The sequence below is a fragment of the Elephantulus edwardii genome, unplaced genomic scaffold, assembly GCF_000299155.1.
Source record: "Elephantulus edwardii isolate Elephantulus edwardi_28Jun2011 unplaced genomic scaffold, EleEdw1.0 scaffold00047, whole genome shotgun sequence".
NCBI classification, from domain to species: domain Eukaryota; kingdom Metazoa; phylum Chordata; class Mammalia; order Macroscelidea; family Macroscelididae; genus Elephantulus; species Elephantulus edwardii.
Window position 1 is genome coordinate 19,733,814 of NW_006399797.1, and position 23,503 is coordinate 19,757,316.

The following is a 23,503-nucleotide window of genomic DNA, read 5'->3' on the forward strand; positions in this document are numbered from 1 at the left end:
TGATTTTAGAGGCCATCGAGTCATCTACATTTCATAGATTTGAACTTTGTCCTATTTTGCATAATCATCATCCTGGATATGCTTGAGCCTATTATTATGGTCACTGTGTCAATCTATCTTGTTAGTGGTCTTCCTCTCTTCACATTTCCCAGCATTATATCCTTTTCCAAAAACAAGTCGCTCTTAACAACAGTCCCAGAGTATGTAAGATGATGTTTCATCATCCTTGCCTCCAAGGAGCACTCTAGTTGTGCTTTCTCCAAGACAGACATGTTTATTCTTTTGGTAGTCCATAGGATATTTAGTACACTAACCAAAACTCAAAAGCATTGATTCTTTTTCTGCCATGCTTATTCATTGTCCAGCTTTCAGATGCATAGGAAGTAATTTAAAAGAACCTGTCTTTGATCAGGTGCACCTTAGTCTTTAAACTGACCTTCTTGCTCTTCAGCACTGTGGAGAGGCCTTTGACTGCATATTTTCCCAATGCAACACATCTTTTTATTTCTTGATTACTGTACCAAGTGTGTTGATTGTGAATCTAAGAAAGATAAAATAGGTGACAGTTTCCGTTTTCTATCATGATGCTGCCTATTGGCCCAGTGGTTAGGATTTTTATTTTTTCAGTGTTGAGTGTAACTCATATGGAAAGCTAGTCTTTGATCTTCTGCACAAGTGTTTCAAATCCTCTTCACTTTCAGTAAGCAAGGTTCTGTCATCTGCATTATGCAGGTTGTCTTCCTCCAATCCCAATGCCTCATTCTTTTCACATACTCCAGCTTCTTGAATGATTTTCTTATAATAATCCCAGAACACTTGATTGTGCTTATTTGAAACTTATGCCTGGACCAGGAAGCAGTCATTAGAACAGAGCAAGGAAACACTGCATGGTTCAAAATTGGGAAGGGTGTGTGTCAAGGATATGTCCTATCTCTCTATTTTTTAAACTCTATGTGGAACACAATATCCAGGAGGTTGGACTCTATGAGGAGAAGTGTGGCATCAGGATTGGAGGTAGACTCATCAACAATCTTCATTATGCAGATGACACAACCCTGCTTGCTGAAACTGAGGAGAACTAGAAGCACTTGCTGCAGCAGGTCAAGGACTGCAGCCTTCAATATGAATTAAAGCTCAACACCAAGAAAACAAAGATTCTCACCACTGGACCGATTGGCAGCCTCATGATGGATGATGAAGAGATTGAGATTGTTAACAGCTTCAGTTTTCTTGGCTCTGCAATCAACGTTCTTGGTACCCACAGCCAGGAAATTAAAAGACAAATTACATTGGAAAAGTCTGCTGTCAGAGACCTCTCTAAGGTACTGAGGAGCAATGATGTCAGTTTGGAGACTAAGGTGCACCTGGTACAGGCCATGATCTTTGCTGTAACTCACTATACATCAGAGAGCTGGACAATGACTAGAGACGATAGAAGGAGAGTTGATGCCTTTGAGCTGTACTGCTGGAGAAGAGTACTGAATATACCATGGACAGCTAGGAGAACAAACAAGTTCATCCTGGAGAGGGTGAAGCCAGGCTGCTCATTGGAAGCAAGGATTTTGAAGCTCCGTCTGACATACTTTGAGCAGGTTGCAAGAAGGGATCAGTCCTTGGAGAGGGACATCATGCTTGGGAGGGTAGAGGGACAGCACAGCAGAGGAAGACCCTCAATAAGATGGGCTGATTCAGTCACTGGGGTAATGGGGGTAGGCATGCCAGAGTCAATAAGATTGGCAAGGGATAGAGCAGGGTTTAAGGCTGTTGTACATAGGGTCGCTATGAGTTGCAAGCAACTCAACAGCACATACAACAAGAATAACAATAATTTAAAGTAAAAATTTATAGTTTACAAAGCTTTGGTGCATTATTTCCTTTAGTCATAAAACCACCTTATCAAATAAATATTATACTTCTTTCATGCAGTAGAAGGATGGACAATCTCCTCCTCCTGACTCTGAAAACCTTGGGAGAGTCAGCTATGGGTTGGTTCCAAATTGGCAGTACACAACAACAACATCCCCATTTTGAAGACGTGAACACTGAACTTTGACATTTTCTATCCTAAATTAAATTCTCATTTCTAAGTAATTCTCTGAGTTACAAGTATATATACATGTGTGCACACACAGATTCCCTCTGTGACTTGCTTGGAATAGAAATAATAGTAAAGAAACACTTAAAAAGCAGCTACATAATTTAGTTCTTTTTATTGCTCCTGATAATGTAGTATAAAGCCCCATTTTAAATGAGTATGTTTTCTTGTACTATGTAGTGATGTTTTCCTTATACCTCTTTGCTGAAATACTGCATTTTCCAAGCATATAAACAGTGTCCAACTGCCTGAAAAGCCCAGATTGATATAATATGAGCTCTTTGTTTACTTACTGAATAGGCACAACTTGTGCCCTGCCAGCTGCTTTGTCCACAGTCTTAACCTTGTTCTGTAAGAACCACCTGTATGAGAAACTGGATAATTAATTCCATACTCTGGTTTAACCTTGAGATGTTCTGTTAAGATTAAATCACATACTGCTTGGTACAGATAGCATTCTGTGGATTAGGTTCAAACCACTTAGGACAAGTGGATTTGGGCTCTCCAGAACTTTGTATAGAAGGAATATGATTTATGGGAAGCTCACAGGATAGAGAAAGGTTCCAGTCTATCATTTGCTGTGAGGCTGAACACTGTGATGCTGATGTGTCAAATGTGTTAATGGTTGTTTACCCGTGGTGGACAGTGTGGGGTGGAGCTCCCTGATTAAAACAAGCTTGGAAGCAGGAGTGGCATCCACTTCCATAACAGCTTGCCTCTGGAAACCCTATGAACCTGGAGAGAGGATGAGAGACACACAAGTGTTGAGGACTCTCCTTCATAGGGTTGCTATGAGTCGCTTGCAACTCGACATCACTTAACAACAACAAGAGATGCTGTAAACTCAATGACACGTAATAACAAAAACAACAGCATTATATAAAGACACTGTTTAGGCAGAGAGATGTCCAGGACCAAGAAAGGAAATACTGTGCTACTGAGTGTCAGGTCTGTGACTCTTATTATCCTAAATGCTTTAGCTATGAGGTTGATATTAGTATCTTGAATGTTAGAACTTTGAACATTGTTATACTCCTTTCATATCGATAACAAATTAACATAAAATGACAATATGTAGACTTGGGGACATATTTTTCCCTTATTTTTTAAAGAGGTATATCTAGAGAAATTTACTCATTAATATTGAGAATGGATACCAGAGTGGCTTCAAAATACAGCAGAACCTTAAAATAGCAAAGAAGACAAACTGATGATGCAATGCACTTTTATACTGTGGACTGCCAAGAAAACAGAAAGGTCTGGAGACAGTGAAACCAAGCTGCTCCTTGGAGGCAAGGATTTTGAAACTCTGTCTCACATCCTTTGGGCATGTTGCCAGGAGGGACCAGCCCTTGGAGAAGGACATCATGCTTGGAAAGATGGAGGGTCAGCACAGGTGAGAAAGACCCTGGAGGAGACAGATTGACACAGTGGCTGTGGTCATGGAGGCAGGTGTGTCGGAGACAAATTGGCTCAGTATAGGGGAGAGTTCAGAGCTATTGTCATAGTCAACTTGATGGCACATAACAACAATCTCCAACACAGTAGATTTTAAGGTTAGTCATTTTCAAGCCTATAAGCAGCATTTGCCATTTCAATACATAAGTGACTGGCAATAATCAGACTATATGTCAACTAAAATGCAGAAGCTCAGGTTATTGAAATAAAGTCTCCATTCTTTAATCAATGTAATAGTTAAGGAGAGTTTACATGTGTGCTCAACTTCTAGTCAAACAAAAACAATCACCTCCTCATCCCCTGATGAAATGATAGCTTGGTTGAACACAGGCCGAGCATGTTGCCGGAGAAAGAGGGCAGAGACAGTATAGAGTTTTTATAAACATTTCCAGGCCCATCTGTTGACAGGACCTTGAGAGAGTTATAAGCTGTGTTTCTGCTGCTTGTGATGCTAGTTGTTTTACTGGAAATTTTGCTGTGAGTGGGCTATGACACCGAACCTTAAGATTTGCTCTAAGGGGCTATATCTCTGTTATTTTCAAAATGTGGTCCAGGGTCATCAGTGTAACTTGTTCCCATACTGTGGATTAAAGTAGGAGTCAGCAGACAAATGGACTGACATATGTGACCAAAAGGGAGGAAACAGTTTCCAGAGATTAGCTCCCTACCACAGAGAATTTCCTCTAAATTTCTAAATTGTTTCTATTTAGAGGTGCTTTGGGGGTTTTAATTTGTGATCTAGTGATACTTCCTGCATCTGCTTAGTCTTAAATGCTTCTGAAACCTTTCGTGATTTTCTAATCCCCTCTAATACACTGTTTCAAATGAAGCTTTTTAAAAAAATCCTCACTTTTAAAATATAAGCAAACATGTTAGCCTTCCACAAGGCGTTGATTAGACATTGTAATAATTTAATTACACTAATCTAATAGATGGTAATTAATATTAGACAACAAAATCCTTATAAATAATTGTATGAAAAATCAATGTGATCTGTAAATCCTCACTCAAAAAAAAATTAACCAATTAAAAAATATGTGTTAATAAGAGGTGCGGAAAGTGAGTGAGGGTCATTGAACACAAAGGTGAGTGACAGAAATTCTGTTGTCCCTGCATCTTATAGACTTGGTGAGATTTGTCATTTTAGTATGAAAATTCTGGCCTTGGGATTGCAGAGTGTGTGTGCTGAATTGGAGCAAAATAAATGTATTGCACTCCCTCTGCTGGCCTTGAAGCTGCAACAACCCCTTAGCCAAGCCTATTTTTACATATATTTTGCAATTAAAAATAATAAATAAGTAAATGAAGTGCAGAAAGGAAGCAAAAGCTGGGAAGCTGTTAATTTTATTATTCCTTTAAAATGTCAGAAAAACAAACATCTGCCTGAAGCTAATGATTAAAGATGAGCAGAAACACCAACAGTGTTTAGGCTTTTAAAAAAACGTTCAATTCAGCACTGTACTAAGAAAAGAGAGGCTATTTCTTTTCTCTCCCTGAGAACAAAACCAAGCTACAAAGAAAACAAACAAATGGAGGAAAGCTAAACAAAACAGCATGGCAACCAAGTTGACTCCAACTAATGGCAGCCCTGTGTGTGTCAGTCTAAACTGTGCTCCATCAGTGTTTGTGTGTATCTTGTTTGTTTTGGGTTTGGTGTTTGGTGGAGTTTTGTTGGATTTTTTTTTTCATCAGAGTTTTTAATAGCTCATCTTTAGGAATAGATCACCAGACCTTCCTTCCAAGGCACCTCTGAGTAGATTCAAATGCCAATCTTTCGGTTTTCAGCCAAGTGCATTATTCTTGCTAAAGCCTCATACCTCAGGGGAAGTCACTTTGATGCAAGAAAGAAAGTTACTGATGATCCTACCAGAGAATCATATTGTAGATGTTATTGCATGTCTGCTTAGTGAGACTGTACGACAGAGTAGAACTGTGTCATAGGGTTTTCAAGGTTACAAATTTTTATGGAAGCAGACTTTCACTCTTCTTCTGGAGAGTAACTGATGGGTTCAAGCCACTGACCTTCCAATTCATGGTCAAGCTCTTTAACCATTGCACACCATGGAATTTTAGATCCAGGGAGACTCAAGAAGCCATGGATGGTTCAACCTTGAGTGAGAAGGAAAACTTACCAGAAGAGGAAGATTCTCCATAGTTCTGGAAACTCCAAGGACCCTCACTCTTGCTTAGATCTTAATCAGCCTGTGGAAGGATTGTTTTCCTGCAGGACCAAGCTTCTACCTGGGCTGTGCTCTTTTTCTTACCCTTGCTTTCTTCTCCCACAGGCGTCTGGATGCCAACCACATCAGCTACGTGCCCCCCAGTTGCTTCAGTGGCCTGCACTCCCTGAGACACCTGTGGCTGGATGACAATGCTCTGACAGAAATTCCTGTTCAGGCTTTCAGAAGTTTATCAGCTTTGCAGGCCATGACCTTGGCCTTGAACAAAATACACCACATACCAGACTATGCCTTTGGAAACCTCTCCAGCTTGGTAGTTCTGTAAGTTTGGGGTTGGTTTTGTCATTGTTGTTTCCTTCTTCTTTTTTTAACAGCTTCTAAATTGACCATAACTTTAACCTTATAATGCTAGCCCTTCAGATCTTGAATGGGAACATTTTAAGGAGAAAAAAAAAAATCTCCTAACCTCTCCCCAAAAAGGAAGTCTTATATAACTGTGTAAGTGAATTGCTTAATTTTGAGAGTATCTACTGATACCCAAGCAATGCTAGGCATACAAAGTTAATAAACTATGACTTCTACCTTAAGAGTTCACCTCAACTAATGCCATCAAGTCGTAACTGACTCATAGCTGACCCTCCAGCAGGCTTTCCAGAGCCTGTAAATTGTGTAGGAAGACATTGAGTTACTAGTGGATTCAAACCAGCAGAGAGGCACCTTCTATAACTCCCTACTAACCAACACCACTAAAGGGGAGCTCATTACATAATGCGTAAATCACTCCTTTCTGAACTATTGTTACAATTACAGAAAAATTAAGAAGAAATTATTACTTCTGATAATTTATAGTCCAAGTTAAATTAAAATCTGCTCTTCTTGCAACTAGTAAGTACTTCTTGAACCCTTACAAAGGAAAGAAAAAAATTGATCCTTAACAGTGAGATACTTTATATACTTTTCCCTGTATGGCTAAAATTCTTTATTTTAGTAAATCAAAGTGCTTCTCAAGTAATATTTTGGAAAATAATCATGTCATGCCCTCATGTATGACATAATAGTCAACCAATGGTGTTATTAACTCTGAAGGATGAGTGCAGAGGAATTGCCTTGCCAGCTCAAGGGTATGTGGTTCAAATCCACAGGATTCCACAGGTTCCACAGGAGAAAGACGGAGAATCTCCTCCTGTGCTATATATAGCCTCTGAAAACTTGCTGCAGGGTCAGCTCTGGATTGGCTCCAACTCACTGATACTGTTATTGTATAACAATAGCATATAGCTTGAAAGTCTGTAAAGTCACTAACTTAAGAACTTTCAGGAAGGTTTTCTGTACACTCAGGGTTTTTTTGGCCATTCATTCATTCATTCATTTTTACAGCATGTTCTTCCCATTTAATTTTCTCCCCCATTCATTCATTGTTGCACATTTTCCTCCCTGCCCACCCCTCCCCACCAGTTTGCTTTTCTCTTTGAAAAGGGGAAAAATTGTTTCATTGTTATACAATCCCTCCCCCCCACCCAAGTCCACAGTCCACTTTACTATGTATTTCTTTCTCTGGAATCTTGTCATGAAAATAATACTTAATCATATATTCCTTTAAACAGTTCTCTCCCTCATCCGTTTCAATGCCGTGTACGTTATTGATCCCCTCTTTTCTTAGGTTGCCCCCAACCCTGAAGTCAGTCCCATTTTACAACAGTGGAACTATGTATGCTGTACTCAGTCTTTTTGCTTGTATTTCCCAACTGCCCCAGCACTGTCTTCAATCATTCCACTTGATTATGTGATTACATGTCAATCTGCTATATGGTAGCAGATACAACTTCAATAGCTGGCTGCTCATTACCCATTTTGGGGGGTTCATGTCAGTCCCCTGATTTACAATATTTTGCATGTAGAAACTTCCCAGTAGAGGTCACAAAGATCTCACATGAAACCTTTCAGATATTGTCTGAAAGGTTAAGAAAGCATTTTTAAAAGTATGATATTAATATGTTAATGTAGTGAATTTATTGTATAAGAATGAAACTGTGACCCACTAGAAGTTGGCTATTTGCCTTAGTGCTTTCCTGCACTGAAGAGAATGGACGTAGAGAGATCCAGTCCTACTCTTTCACTGTCCTCCTTGGGCCCATCTTCCCTTTGGGAGTTGGTTCAGTCTTTAGTTACACAAATAACTGTTCTCATTGACCCTGACCTAACTGATTTACCAGTTAAGCAAAGATGACAATTACACACATTAGTACTGTGTCAAGATGTAAAATCTGCTTGGACAGCTGACAAAAAATCTGTTTCTACTCCCCAATGCTGAAATTTTCTCTTCCTGTTGACCTGTGGCTCCAACCTGGAAACATAACCATATGGACTTTACTAGAAAGTATACTTAGCATGAAAGACTCTCCCTTGATCAATTTGTCACTGATGGTCAAGATCTCTGTAAAGCCTCCTACATCTCAAAGTCATGCTTAACAACTTATGCTGGAATATATGCTGATCAACCATCCTGAAAAACCTTAATCTGCTTGTATTAATTGTATTGCTGTATCATTATACACTCCCTGATATCTCAAACCCAAGAAATAGATCCACCAATTAAATTTTATAATATAAAATTGACTGTGGGGTACATGAATGAATCATGTAGCCATTGGGTTGTTGGGTTTTTTAAATGTTGAGAGAATTTCTTGTATTTAGTTGTGCACTCTTCAGTGTACAATCCTTTGGAATTAACCAATTGAAATGTAGTGTCCAAATCAGCCCTATGTAATGTGCCTTCCTGACTGAGTCCCTAATGTTTTTCTACAGACATCTCCATAACAATAGAATCCACTCCCTGGGAAAGAAATGCTTTGATGGGCTCCACAGCCTAGAGACTTTGTGAGTTGACCTTTTATTTGTTACCCTTTATTCGGCATTTTCATGAATATTCTGAAAGAATCAAATGGTCTTAAAGGCAAGCTTGCTGTTTGGTTTGGTTAATTGCCTGAGCTTTAAACAGATATTTATGGTGGTTTTAGCTCACTCACACTTATTACTGGACTAAACAATAAAACTTAAATTCTATTTCTATCTAACAAGAGTGGTAAATTTCGCTAGAGTCACTGTGAGTTCAACGAGGTGCACTGTCCTGAGCAGTGACTGCTTAGTAGCGTGCATTTGCTGTCAAGGATCAGTTCTACGTTGTCAGACCCGCTATTCATGAATCTGGTTTTACCTGATGAAGAGTGGATGCAAACTAAGCAAAGGCCCAAGTCAGCCAAACTAGATGAGCTGTTTCATTGGGAAACAGTGAGGGTTCCCGTTAAAGCAATTCAAAAGACTAAAAAGTAATTAGAGCTACTATTGCATCCTTTGTCTCAATTAATTTTTGCAACCACCCTATGAGAGCTCCTAGGATTCCCACTTTATTCCAGGTTCTAGCAAGGTGACACTATTTTACCAACATTACATATGTAGTCAGTAGCATAACTGGGTCGCTATATATTGCAGGTGATTCAATGGCACATAACAACAACATACTATATTGGTTGGTTGGTTGGTTGGTTGGTTGGTTTTTTAAATCTTTTTTTTTTATTTTTGCGTGCATATACCATCAAACCGAATCTGACTAGTACAGGAGGAGATTGCCCCTCCTTCTCGAGCAGAGCATCTGGTGGATTTGAAGCACGTACCTCTGGGATTGTAGTACAGGCCACCAGCGCTCCCTCATGTTGGTTTTTTTTTTTTAATTTAAGCCTCTTGTTTAGAATCAACAAGACCTCAGGGAGGGCCTTTGTATTTAAAAGACGGTTGTTACTATATTTTGGAGGAACATTCTTCTAAGTGGTACAACACTCTCTGTCAAGGTGCTGTACTGAGGTAATCTGGAATTGCTGTGATACTGAACCTTGTGCCTTGGGGGTGTCAAATGCCATAACTGTTACCCATGGTGGACAGTGTTTGGTGGCGCTCCCAGTTGAAGACAGGTTTGGAAGCAGGAGTGGCATCTACTTCCTAACAACATACCTCTGGAAACTCTATGAACTTTGGTAAATGACAATAGTTGTAGAGAGGCTTCAGGCCTTTTGTTCATAAGGTCACTATGCGTAGTGTTCGACTCATCAGCAATTGACACTCAACAGCATAACTGAGATTTGCCTCCTACTCTAGTCTGACTCTGAAATCCTACACCTATTCACTATTTCCAAAGATTACATAAAAATTCAATTCTGGGTTGGTACTTGTCATGAAAGTAGAGTCCAGGCAGCTAATGAAAACCTAGAGCTTCTCCCAGGGACCAAGTGAGAGGAGTTTCTATGGAACACACAAGAAACCCAGCCTTTTCCCAGAGAAAGGGCTTTTCACAAACCTTTTGAGAAAGAGATCATGAAGAAAGGGTGACAGGCTATGAGAGTCTGGATGCTCTAGGAGGGGAGGACTCTGATGGCTCCAGGTTAGTCTGTTCCCCAATGCTTTTAATGCCCAAGTGCAATAAACCACACAAGGCTAGCTACCCAATCTGTAGTGCAGCCTCTAAGCAGGCCTGTTGTTGTAGTTGTTGTTGTTGTTGTTGTTGTTATGTGCCGTCGAGTCACTTGTGACTCATAGCGACCCTATGTACAACAGCCCTAAATTCTGCTCTGTCTTGTACCAATCGCACTGTCTATGATACTCCCATCCCAATTACCCCAGTCACTGAATCAATTGACATCATAGAGGGTCTTCCCTTCCTGCACTGTCCCTCCACCTTACCAAGCATGATGTCCCTCTCCAAGGACCTGTCTCTCCTCACAACATACCCAAAGTATGTTAGACGAAACCTCAGAATCCTTGCCTTCAAGAAGCCTCCCAGTTTAACCCTTTTTAGGATGAATCTGTTTGTTGTTTTCCTAGCAGTCCATGGTACCCTCAATACTCTTCTCTAGCACCACAGCTCAAAGGCATCAATTCTCCTTCTATCCTTCCTAGTCATTGTCCAACTCTCTGATGCATAACAGGTGGTTGTAAAGACCATGGCCTGTAATCAGATGCATCTTAGTCTCCAGAGAGACACTATTGCTCTTCAGAACTTTGAAAAGGTCCTTAACAACCAAAGGCCACCTCTCCTTTTGCAACAGAGTCCAGAAGCATTTATAGACAGAGTACAACTCTGTAAATAACCACATATTTCCATCACTCCACTTTTCCATCAAGTGGCACTGATGGAACCAATGCATAGTTGACCGTCCAGTGGGTTTTCAGAGGCTGTAAATTACACAGAAGGAGAATTTCCCTTTTTCTCCCATGGAATAGCTGGTGGATTCGAACCACCTGCCTTACAGTTGGCAAACCAACTCCTTACCCTCCAGGCCATCATACGTCCCTAACCAACTCCTTAGGGGCTATGTATTGACAGTAACCTCCCTGTGGTCTGTGACCACTGCTAGCTCTCCTTTCAGCTAAATTCAAATCACTGCCATTATGAACTAAATTCAAGTCACTGCCATTTAGTCAGAACTAATTCATAGCTGACGCTCTATTGAGTTTCCAAGGCTGTAAATCACATAGAATGATATTGCCCATCTTTCTCCCTTGGAGCCACTGCTAGATTCGGACCACCAGAGAGGCATAGCATTTGGGTTCAAATAACTAATGGAATATGCCACCAGAATTCCTTAAGTCACTCTGCATTTTCTCCAAAGACAAATTTGTTCAGTCAAGGCATTGATGTCAACTTAGTAACACAGTCAAGCAGTTCCCATAAGCTACAAGGCAAACTTCTTGCTTATCTATATAGAGGTCTGTTGGGGATCATAGCAATGGAAGTCACCCTCCCTGTCTTCTTCAGGATGCCATAAGGAATAAAACACAAGATGGTTTTTTTCATAATATTTCCACAAATTGTTTTTCTTCTTTGTCTTTTCTCTCTCCTCACCACCTCATGTTTGTGTGAGGACACAGTTTTGCTTATAAATAAATACTATAGAGAAAAGCATTTCAGGACAAACTTATGTGAGTTTCCGGTCTCCCCACCCCCACCCTTGCCTAAGGCTACAGAGGATCAGTAAATTGGTTACTCCCAACCTCTTCCTTCCCCCTACTAGAAATCCAAGTAATTTATAAGGGCCCAATCCTTGTTTAATCAAAACAGAGCATCTGGAGAGATTTACAGACAGGAAGAAAATTTATGTCCACAGAAGACATCAGTTTCCTGCCTGTAGTATAGCTTAGGGATGGTTTGTGCCAGACAAGTAGGAATCTTGATTCATGTTTAACTCAGTCAAATTATCTCCCTCTTGAAATTAAATAGGGATTCTTTCCCACAGAGGATGATCTGACCACATCTGATTGCTTGACCAAAAAGTTTTTCTGTGTCATCTGGGAAATCTGCCATCCCCAGAGACTAGGAAGCAAATATTTTTCATACAAAGATGTAGATATGAAGTAGTGTAAGTCTATAAAGCCCTTCTGAGTAATGGAATTGGAAAGCCATTTGTAGCATAACAGAGATCACTTATCTGGTCATTCCATCTCTTTGCATGAGAGATAATAGAGAGTTTTGCCTTACAGACCAAGGAAAATAGTGTGTTTCTAATCTGAATCATCATTTGCGACTGTGAGGAAATTTTAGACCTGATATCGTTTTTGAGAGTACTCTGCACCATTTAAGCCACTCTGGGAGGAGGTTCTCTTCCTCAACCTCGGGGTGGGAGAGATATAGGACCATATAGGAGTCAGGGACAGAGCAATGACCCAAGATGTCCTTCCAGGCTAGACACTGAAAAGCAGGGGAAAAGAGAGAATGAAAGGGTAAAATAAATAAATAAATAAATAAATAAATTTTATTAATAAAGCTAGCTTCCAGTCATTAAATTATATGTATCACATTGCATTTGTTTTGACAGAGAGCGAGAACGTGTGTGTGTGTGTGTGTGTTAAAATAAAATATTAATAACCTATATGCAGAGTTTGGGATTTTGAAGCCTATGTCACATATTTTGGGCACATGGTTGGCCAGGAGGGACCAGTACTTGGAGAAAAACATCTTGTTTAGAAGGGTGGAGGGACAGCACAAAAGACAAAGGTCCCAGATAAGATGGATTGACACAGTAACTGGGGTAATGGGGGTAAGTATATTGGCGTCAGTGAGACTGGCTTAGGACAGGGCAGGCTTCAAAACTGCCGTACATCGGGTTGCTATGAGTTGCAGGCAACTCGATGGCACATAACAGCAGCAACAACATATGCAGAACAGAATGTCATGCAGAAGCCTGGAAGAATATAGATACACGCTTGCAATTTAACAAGCCAGATACAGATAAAGAGCTATATCAGCAAGGGATCAATCAACACCTGATCAAATGTCCTTCCTACTTGAAGGTTGAAGGCCATGGTGCACCCATTCCTCAATACCCTAGCGCCATTGAACTTTGACACTGCAAGTTCTCATGATCAATCTAATGACTGTTTTAATGTGGGTACTCATGGAATGATGATGAGCAGCAGGGAAAAATAAAATTTATCTCCATAAAGAGAAGGAATGAGAATTTTCATTATTGGCATTTTCTACTGGAAGAGCATTTTCATTTTTCTTAGTGCACGTGAGTTGTTAACTGAAAATACTATCTACTTCTTTTCAGAGATTTAAATTATAATAACCTTGATGAATTCCCCACTGCAATCAGGACACTCTCTAACCTTAAAGAATTGTAAGTATAAAGAATAAATTGTATGGAGGAATGTTATTCTTTGTGAATTTATTCTAAAGTATGTGTGATTATCATGCATATTCTTGCTTGCTAGAAACTGTAATGAATTCATATAATTAATTGCAGATTGCACTTGAAATATCTTTTCATTGACACCTGTCACCAGCAAATGTCTGATAATCTTTTTTGTTAATTACATATAATGGACTTTCTTTAATATGTACACGATTTCTCTTTTCCTAAGCCATACTTTCTCAACGTTTATATACTTTTCAGATAGGTCATAAAACTCTAATGAGATTTAATTATTTGCAGAGAATTTATCACAACAAGCTTTCCTAGGTCATATATATCTAGCAATGGATGAATAAAACTGTGTATACCTTGTACAGTGGTAGATGTTTTCACACATATTATTCCATATTCTATAAAATTCATTACATTAATTCTGGCTCTTAGCAGCCCTATAAGAAAGAGTACAATAAAGTACTTTCCAAAGCTGTACATCTTACGGAAATAGATTGCCACATCTTTCTCCAGTAGAGTGGCTAATGGGTCTAAATGGCTGAGTTTGGGTCCATGATTCAGTGTTTTAGCAACTAACCCACTAGAGACCCTTAAATTCTTCATAAATCTTACTTAATAACAAAGAGTAAATACCAATCTTACTAATACAGTTTTCAGTCATCAAATTGTGAATATAATTTTTCATATGTTAAAATTTCATTAATTTTGAGGATTTATAGGGAGGATAGTTAAGGATTTTTATATCCTTAAAAATATGCATAACTTATGTGAAATCAAAAGATGTGTTGCATTGGGAAAATCTGCTGTCACGGACTTCTCCAAAGTGCTAAAGAGCTAAATTGTGCATCTTACTGGATCCACAATCAGCCACCTAGGTACTAGCAGTCAAGAAATCAAAAGGCATGTTGCAATGGGAAAGACTGCAATCAAGGACCTCTCCAAAGTACTGAAGAACTAGAATGTCAATTTAATGACTTAGTGCAGCTGATCCAAGTAATCGTCTTTTCAATTAGTTGCTATGCTTCTGAGTTGTACAGTGAATAAAGATGACAGAATAATCATCAATGCCTTTGAGTTGTAGTGTTGGTGAAGAACACTAAGTATCCCATGGACTGCCAAGAGAAGAAATAAATATGTTTTGGAGAGGAAGGATGGTGAAACTTCATCTCACATACTTTAGGAATGTTGTTACAAAGGGCCAGTTTTTGGGAAAGGCCATTATACTGGGAAAGGTACTGGGTCAAAAGTGGATTGGCTTAATACAGTGAATTGACACAAGGACTGTAACAATGGGCTCAAGTATATCAGGGCTGGTAAGGAGGACACAAGATAGTGTGAGATTTAGACCTCTTGTCCATAGGTATAAGCTATAAGTTACAGTAAATTCAATGACACATTAAAGCATCATGTGAAAATAAGAATTACTATGTAAATTTTTCATCATATTAATAGATATATGTATAACCTATGTGAATAACCAAGTTCTAACACTCGGAAAGGAAAATAAGATGCTTATTCTCCTGGCAGAGACAGCCAATGGAGGCAGACAAAGAGCTTGTTTATAAGAAAAAGCCTTCAGGAGGCTCTGCTGCAGGAAACCCCACATGTGGCTTGGCTTGGAAATGATGCTCTCATGTGCTCAGACAGCCCAAAGAGTGTCACACATCATTCAGCCACAGCCCACAGAGGACCCAGAGATCACTGCCCTGCCCCTCTGCCTCTGGGACAGCACTGGCAGCAGCAGATGAGAAGCAATTTGTCATGACAGACTTACTGAGCCAGAGCATCCTCCTTCCAAGTCTATTCCTCGGGGTCAGGAAATTTCATCCTCCTGAGGAGATTACTTAAATCTCTGCCTGACTGCAGTTTAAATCTATTTTCTCTCTTAGCTTCAATCGAGGTCAGGAGGGGCTGATCATAATCTTCTCTCCAAACACAGAGCCCTCTCTCCTGGGCTGTTATGCAGTGGTGCTGTATTCGTTCTGAGAAAGTTTTGAGTTCTTATTAATCCAGATTTTAGGGTTCTGTGGTATTGACAGTGACCCTAATGTGAACTTTGAACCTTGAGCATACTAGTCTCCTGAGAGTCACCAACTTTAAGTAACACATGAGTCTTGCTAATTAATAAAGACCAATTGGCCTCTGATATTGGGATAAGGTCAGACTACAAGCAGCCTTTTAGGGTAAGTCATCATTCCAGTCTTGTTTCCTTGTCCGTGTTGATAAGCTAGGGTATATGGGAGCTCTCGTGGTCCGTGCCTAAGGAGTGGAGCTGCCAATCCAAGAAGAGTGGTTTGAATCCACGAGCTACTTCACAGGAGAAAGATGGATGGTTTCCTTCCGTGTGATGTACAGCCTCTGAAACCCACTGGCAAGTTACCCAGGAGTCAGTTCCAACTCAACAGCAATGACCAACAATAATCACCAGGGTAACAGTGCAACAATGAATGAATGAAAACCCAAAATCTCTGTAAATGTTCATTAAAACTAATAAAATTTAATAATAATTTAAAAAATAATCACCAGGGCATTAAAAAGCTTGGGAATATAAAAGCTTGGGCATTCTCTCATCCTTAGAACACATTGATTCTCTAGTCAGAAGGGCTGCTCAATATGGAAGTCATACACTAAACAAATGGCAAACGAATGTACACTTTTGGCTTAACATGGTCTTTGTTTTAACAGATACTGACAGATTACTTTTATTTTTAGAACATAAGGTTGTCAAGTTCCATCAACCATAATTATTATTTTCAGATTCTCTGTTCTCATTCAGGGTGATACCTTGTGGTTTCTTTTTCTCCTAAAGCATGAATAGGGACTCACAGTTTCAAGATTCATGGAAGAATTTAATGCTTTCCCCTGGCTACTGAAAGTGCCAACTATTTCCACAAGGAAGAAAACTATTTAAATTCTTTTATCCCCTACTCTACTATCTGTAAATTTTTTTCCACTCTTTTTTAGAGGATTTCATAGCAACAACATCAAGTCAATACCTGAGAAAGCATTTGTTGGCAACCCTTCTCTTATTACCATGTAAGTCACCATAGTGCTTTTTGGTTTTACCAGCCTGGAATTTAGCATGTACGATCCATGTTCAATACTTGTCCAAGTTGCATCTGTCAGTCAATGTAAGAAATCACACAGAGAAGTGTCTATGAAGGTATATTGGCAAGTTTTAGAGGCACATAAGAAAAAGTAGAAAAGTTTTGGTTGGGGTTGTTGTTTTTGTTGTGGGATTGTTGAGGGGGGGAGGATAGGATCTACCAAATGACTGTGCCTGTGCAATTAATAGCTTCTGAAGACCTACTGGAGGATCAACTGTGAGTCAGTTCTGACACTTCAGCAATGACTGACTTTTTTTTCTATTTGGAGATACTATACGTAGGGGAACTCTGGTCATGTAGTCTACAGGGAGTTGGTGGCTATCCCACGGACCTGGCTTGCCTGGTGGTTTGACTACACCTGCAGCTCTTCAGGAGAAAGATAGGCAGTCTTCTCCCATTCCGATGGAGGGTAGCTATGAATTGGAACCAATTCAACCATAATGAGGTTGAGGATTTTTGACTACATATAGGGAAGGAGACTTGGTAACAGAGTGGTTAAAAGGTATGGCTGCTAACTTTGGGTCAGTGGCTCAAACCACCCTGCTGCCCTGAGGAAAAGGATCTCCTGTTAAGATTTACAACCTCAGAAACCCTATGATGGAGTCACCATGAGTCAGAACCAATGTAATGGTAATCATTTAGATTTGAGGCTGTACACAGGAAGAGTCCTGGTGGTACACTGCTTAAAGAATTCAACTGGTAACCAAAGATCAGTGGCTTGAACTCACCAGCTTCTCTGAGCAATCAAGATGAGGCAGTCTACTTCCTTCAAGATTTACAGTCTTGGAAATCCAGAACAATTCTACTCTGCCCTGCAGAGTTGCTTTGAGTTGGATGGCAGAAGAGTTGGTTTGGTATTTTTATTTTGTTTTCTCTCATTTTTAATTGTGCAGACACGGAGTCCCTAAGTGGTGTAAGTAGTTTAGCAGTTGAACATTAGCCAAAAAGTAGGTGGTTTGAGCCTAAAAAGAGAAGTCTGATGATCTCCTTCTGAAAGATCACAGCCTTAACCATTAAACAAAATAGTTCTATTCTGCACACAAGGAGTCCCCAGAAATTAAAGTCAACTCAAACATTAAAAACAACAATATGCAGGTGATCACAGTGTTATGTATCATTAGATATACAGCTTTGTTTCACTTCATAGTAATCTTGAGAAATAGTTCTGATATCTCTATTTTCTAGGAAAAAAATTGATTTTTAAGAGAATCAATGTCAAGGTTATACAGTCCAAACTTGAACCCAAATATACTTGTTGTTATATACCATTGAGTCAGAACCAACTCATAGCTGGTCCTTCAGCTATGTAGAGACAGTAAATCACACAGCAGATTTCTCATCTTTCTCCCACAGAGCAGCTGGTGGATTCAAATCATGTGCCTTTGGTTTGGCTGCGTAATTCATTACCACTAAGCTAAGCTCCCCTCAGGTATACTCTTGTTGTTGTTGTTGTTGTTGTGCACCATAAAGTTGGAACCAACCCAAAGCTGATCCTCCAGTATGTTTTCAGAGTCAGTTAATCACACGGGAGGAGATTGCTCCTCCTTCTCCCACAGAGCAGCTGACCCATTCAAACCACATGCCTTCGGGATTGCAGTGCAGATTCTTACCACTAAACCACCAGAGCTCTAAGTATACAGCTGTTGTTGTTGTGTACTGTAGAGTCAGAATCGAGCAATAGCTAACCCTCTGGCTGGTTTTCAGAGGCAGTTAATCACATGGGAGGGGACTGCACATCCTTCTCCCACGGAGCAGCTGGTGGCCTTGAACCACTGACCTTCAGGATTGCAGGGCAGCTTATTGCCATTAGGTCATTAAAGTGCCCTCTAAATATACTAGAAATGTCAATTATTGGATATGAACGAGGATTTTTTTTATATTTTTTGTAATGGCTGTGAACTCCAGTCTGATTTGGAAGAATGAGTGGAATTTCTTTTTATACTGTTGTTATTGTGTACTGTCGAGTTGATTGAGCTGATCCTCCAGTGGGTTTTCAGAGATAATAAATAGTGCAGGAGGAGATTGTCCAGCCTTCTCCCTCAGAGCTGCGGGTGGATTTGAACCTCATGTCTTTGGGATTGTAGCACAGTTTCTTACCAGTAGGCCACTAGAGCTCCCTTTTTCATATTAAGCTCCTTTATATATTTATTATCAACCCCAAGCATTGAGATATATTTATACAAAGAAAGATGCCGTTCTAGAAAGTTGTCTTTGTTCTAGAAATGTGTGTATGTGAGGACTTATATGTTAGGCTAAAGATCAAAATGGAGGTTGAAGCTCAACTCAGGTGTCAGGACATTTTCTGAGACCAAAACTCAGAAAACCCTATGTCAAGACATTTTATGGAATCATACCTCAGAAAATCCTATATCAGGACATTCCCCAGAACCAGAACTCAGAAATTCCCATGTTGTTGTTGTTATGTGCCGTCGAGTTGTTTGCGACTCATAGCGACCCTATGTACAACAGCCCTAAACCCTGCTCTGTCCTGTGCCAATCGCATTGCTTCTGACACACCCATCCTGATTACCCCAGTCACTGAATCAATCCATCTCATAGAGGGTCTTCCCCTCCTGCACTGTCCCTCTACTCTACCCAGCATGATGTCCCTCTCCAAAGACCTATCTCTCCTTGCAACATGTCCAAAGTATGTCAGATGAAGCCCCAGAATCTTTGCCTCCAAGGAGTAGCCTGGTTTAACCCTCTCTAGGATGAATCTGTTTGTTTTCTTGGCAGTCCATGGTACATTCAATACTCTTCTCCAGCACCACAGCCCAAAGGCATCAATTCTCCTTCTATCCTCCCTAGTCATTGTCCAGTTCTCTGATGCATAACAAGTGATTGCAAAGACCATGGCCTATATCAGGTGCACCTTCGTCTCCAAAGAGACACCGTTGCTCTTGAATACTTTGAATAGAGAGGTCCCTAACAGCAGACTTTCCCATTGCAATACGTTTTTTGATTTCCTGGCTGCTGGTGCCACGAGTGTTGACTGTGGAGCCGAGCAAACTGAAGCTGTGAACAATCTCAATCTCTTTTAGGACTTTTTTAGAACTAGAAACTTTATGCACCAATGAGCTACTGCAACGTCCAACTCATCTCACAATCCCCTTAAACACACTTCCTGAAACCCCAAATAAACCCCCTAAGCCCAGCCCCCAATGCTATTTCTCTTGTTCAGCAGTTCGAGAGGAATTCTACCTCTACCTTGGCATGGTTTTTGGCTTTGACCCAAAACCTTTCATTATATGCCAAGGGACGTGTAAAATTGTCTACAACTACAAAGTATTATGAATTCTCTGTTTTCTATTTAGCATAGACAGAGGTTAAGCATATGTAGATGTAGAATGAATGACATTTAACTATTTAGCTGGCTAGCTAGTCAAGAGACCCTGTCAGAGGCAGCTGGTAAACAGTTCTGGGTAACGGAAAGTAAAGACAATTGTTGAACCACAAGGAGCTTTTCTTGACTTGTGCCAACTTGATTAAGAGGCTTTCTGGAATCATGTGGTGTTTGTCACAAATGACCTGGAGTCTTGATTAAGCCCTGTGGGCTGAAAACAGTACTACTCATCATTTAGGAAATTCTCCAGCACTATGTTTGCAAACTGAAGGTTTGAAGTCTATTGAACAAGAATACCGGTCCTCATTAGGGAGTATTTACATGTTAAGAGGTTGGTGAATTGTACTGCCTTGCTCCTATTTTCTTAGCAGTCACAGGACTGGTTTTTAATCACTCTTTTGATATGTTAATAGCTTCAGCAAAGGACTAACAGTCTCTGTATTTATTGGAGTTTCTATCCAACAATGTTTAGTGAGGTCTGGTGACCTCATAGTAAGATTTGAGCTGCAGTCACAACAGCATAGTCCATAGTCCAAACCCACCAGCTGCTCTACGGGAGAAGGATGGGCAGTTTCCTTCCATGCAATTTACTGCCTCTGAAAACCTGCCAGAGGGTGAACTATAGGTTAGTTCCAACTCAATGGCACACAACAATATCCAGTGTTTGGTGGTATTGGCCACTTTCTCTGTAAAGCTCTCCCTTCCATCCTCCCACCTCTGTTTCCATCCCTTGCTCTGTCACCCCAACTCCCACCCTGCCACTTCTGACTCCCATTTCTATAAGTGCTTCCTCTGGTCCACTGGCTTCTCAGTCCTCATGTCTATCTCCATAATCTTTATCCATCTTCCTCAGCCTCTTTCATATCCACTGCCACTACTACTTGAATATGTATACCAGGCATTCAAAATCATTAGGCTGGTCTCCCTGCCATGGCAAAGGTGTCACCCAACTGCTGTGAAGCAGATTCAGGACTGTCCATTTACATTTAATGCCAGCTTCTTACCCTGCTATTCACAATCCTCCAGAACCCAGCCTATACCAACCTTTGCTCTGCCATCAAATTAGTCCAAACTCAGAGAGACCTTCCAGCATGTTTCCGGGACTGTAAGTTATTAAGGAGAAGATTGCTCGTTTCTTTTCTGTGGAGAACCTGGTAGATTCAAACCACTGATCTTTCCGTTGCCAATGCAACATGTGTGAAACAAGTCACCAGAGCTCCTCTAAGAAGAGCAAGTACTGAAATCAGAGGAGTTTATTGGGTGACAGCTAGATCTTCAGCACTGTTAAATGCTACACATGTGCATTGTTTGTGTTGTTGTGTGTAGTCAAGTCAGAGCCAACTCATAATTAACTGTCCAGCAGATTTTCAGAAGCAATAAATCACACAGTACGAGAGTGCCCATCCTTCTTCCACAGAGCAGCTAATGGATTCAAACCGAGTGCCTTCAGGATTGTAGTAAAGCCTCTTACCACCAGAGCTGCCTTCAGCTCTTTTAATTCTTATATAAATTCTACCAAAAAAAACCCAAACTCATTGCCATCAAGTCATACTTGACTCATCACTGACCCTCCATTGAGTTTCCAGGACTGAGGAGATTGCCAGTCTTTCTTCTAGAAAGCTGCTGGTGGACTTGAGTCACCAGTGAGGCATGGCTTTTGGGTTAGCCGTACAACTCTCTATGGCCTCCAAAGTTCAAACTCTACAAATTAATGTTGTCTCAATGTAGCAGGTTAGAAAGTCAGAACTCTGGTGACTTAGCAACTAGAAATTGTGCTGCCAACCCAAAGATAAACAGTTCAAATCCACCACCCTTTCTGTGTTAGAAAGATGGGCAGTCTCCTCCTGTGTGACTTACTGTGTCTCAAAGCCCGCTGGAAGGTCAGCTCTGAGTCGCTTCTGACTTGATGGTGCTCAACAACCATGACAAGGTTAATGTACTGGAGGCTCCATTTCTCCTGGTATAAATACAATTGTACCATGTAAGTAAAAGTGAAGTGGTGTTATTTTATTTGTTTTCTCATTCTCCTTTACATGCCTGGCATTTCTACTAATGCAAATCTCACAACAAATACTCAAAACAACACTATCTCAAATCCATCAGTTTTGACATTTCAATCTCTAAACCTTCATACTTTGAACATAATACACACCAATAAGTATTTGCTAAATCTAGTTGAAGTAGGAGATCATTTCATTTCAGAATTCTTCATGGAGCTTTGTTAAAAAGGTAGTTCAAATACCATTGCTTAGAAAATAATCTGTAAAGCAAAAGTATTTTTAAGGTCTAAAAATTACTCTCTTTTTAGAGCAATAATTAATGAAAAAAATTATAATGTTGATAAATGTCAATAGTTGTAGAGGGGCTTCAGTCCTTTTGTTTATAGGGTCTCTACGAGTTATGCTTGACCCGAGGAAATCAACAACAACAACAACAATGATATACTTAACATAGTTATTTTCTTCGCAAATAAATCGAAGCATCCCTGGGGTATGTGGTAATAAAGAGTTTACCAGTGGGTACAATCTTCATGTAGAACTTTATCTTTCTATAATTAATTGGATTATTGCATTTTGAATTTTTTTTCCCCACTTGATGGATATTGCACAAATGTTGTAGCGGTGGAGTACACTCGAGTCAGAACCCATAGCTGACCTTCCAGCAGGTTTTCAGGGGCAGTTAATCACACACGAGATTACCCATCCTGCTCCCACAGAGCAGCTGATAGATTTGAACGACAGGTCTTGGGAATTGCAGCACAGCTTCTGACCACTAGGCTACCAGTTCTCCCTGCACAGATGTTGCTGTTACCCTGGTTGGGACTGACCCATGGATGACCCTACGGCAGGTTTTCCGAGGCGGTCAATCACATGGGAGGAGATTGCCCATCCTTCTCCCTCAGAGCAGCTGGTGGATTCAAACTACATGTCTTCAAGATTGCAGAGCAGCTTCTTGACACTAGGCCACCAGAGCTCCCTGCATAGATGTTAGAGGTAGAGTAATGAAGATTATTAAGTGTAACTACAATCAGTTCACTCACTTTTCTCATTACTGTCATTCAAACCTGCCTTGCTGTCAGAAATTTTCAATTTTATATAGTATTCATTTCCTTTTTAAAAAAAAGTATCATACCGTGAATTAAAACACTTCTAAGGTTTTCCTCAAACCAAGTAATCAAGAATGTTATACAATGTGATATAAACAAAATTACATAAATACCCTGATTGTACATGCTGAGACTTTGACCAGGTATTCAAGTTTAAACTAACACAATGATGGTTTGATTTTCCCCCAGACATTTCTATGACAACCCCATTCAGCTTGTTGGAAGATCTTCTTTTCAACATTTACCTGAGCTAAGAACTCTGTAAGTTTCTGTTTCTCTTATAGATCTTAGCGTTTCCTCCTGAAGACATACTGTGAAAACCAAACGAATTATTATAGTTTCAAATGCTATGAAAATTAACCATTTCTAGAATGTTCTCTGAATGACATTTTTCTTCACATTTTATGATGATGAGAGAAAGTTTACAAAACAGATTGGTATTATACTCAATCAGATAGATAGATAGATAGATAGATAGATAGATAGATAGATAGATAGATAGATAGATAGATAGATAGAT

At 40.0% G+C, this 23,503-nt stretch overlaps 1 protein-coding gene across 3 annotated transcripts in view; it reads left to right on the forward strand.

The window, feature by feature from the left end:
* The window catches only part of LOC102847706 (leucine-rich repeat-containing G-protein coupled receptor 5-like), a 224,564-nt gene that overhangs the window by 180,128 nt on the left and 20,933 nt on the right, over nucleotides 1-23,503 (forward strand). The window contains exons 5-9 of one of the 3 annotated variants that reach the window (XM_006886088.1): nucleotides 5,839-6,054; nucleotides 8,539-8,610; nucleotides 13,332-13,400; nucleotides 16,392-16,463; nucleotides 23,173-23,244. In XM_006886088.1, the coding sequence (XP_006886150.1) occupies nucleotides 5,839-6,054; nucleotides 8,539-8,610; nucleotides 13,332-13,400; nucleotides 16,392-16,463; nucleotides 23,173-23,244 (501 nt within the window). The remainder of the gene's footprint in view (nucleotides 1-5,838; nucleotides 6,055-8,538; nucleotides 8,611-13,331; nucleotides 13,401-16,391; nucleotides 16,464-23,172; nucleotides 23,245-23,503) is intronic. The other 2 variants (XM_006886089.1, XM_006886090.1) reach the window with 2 other exon arrangements.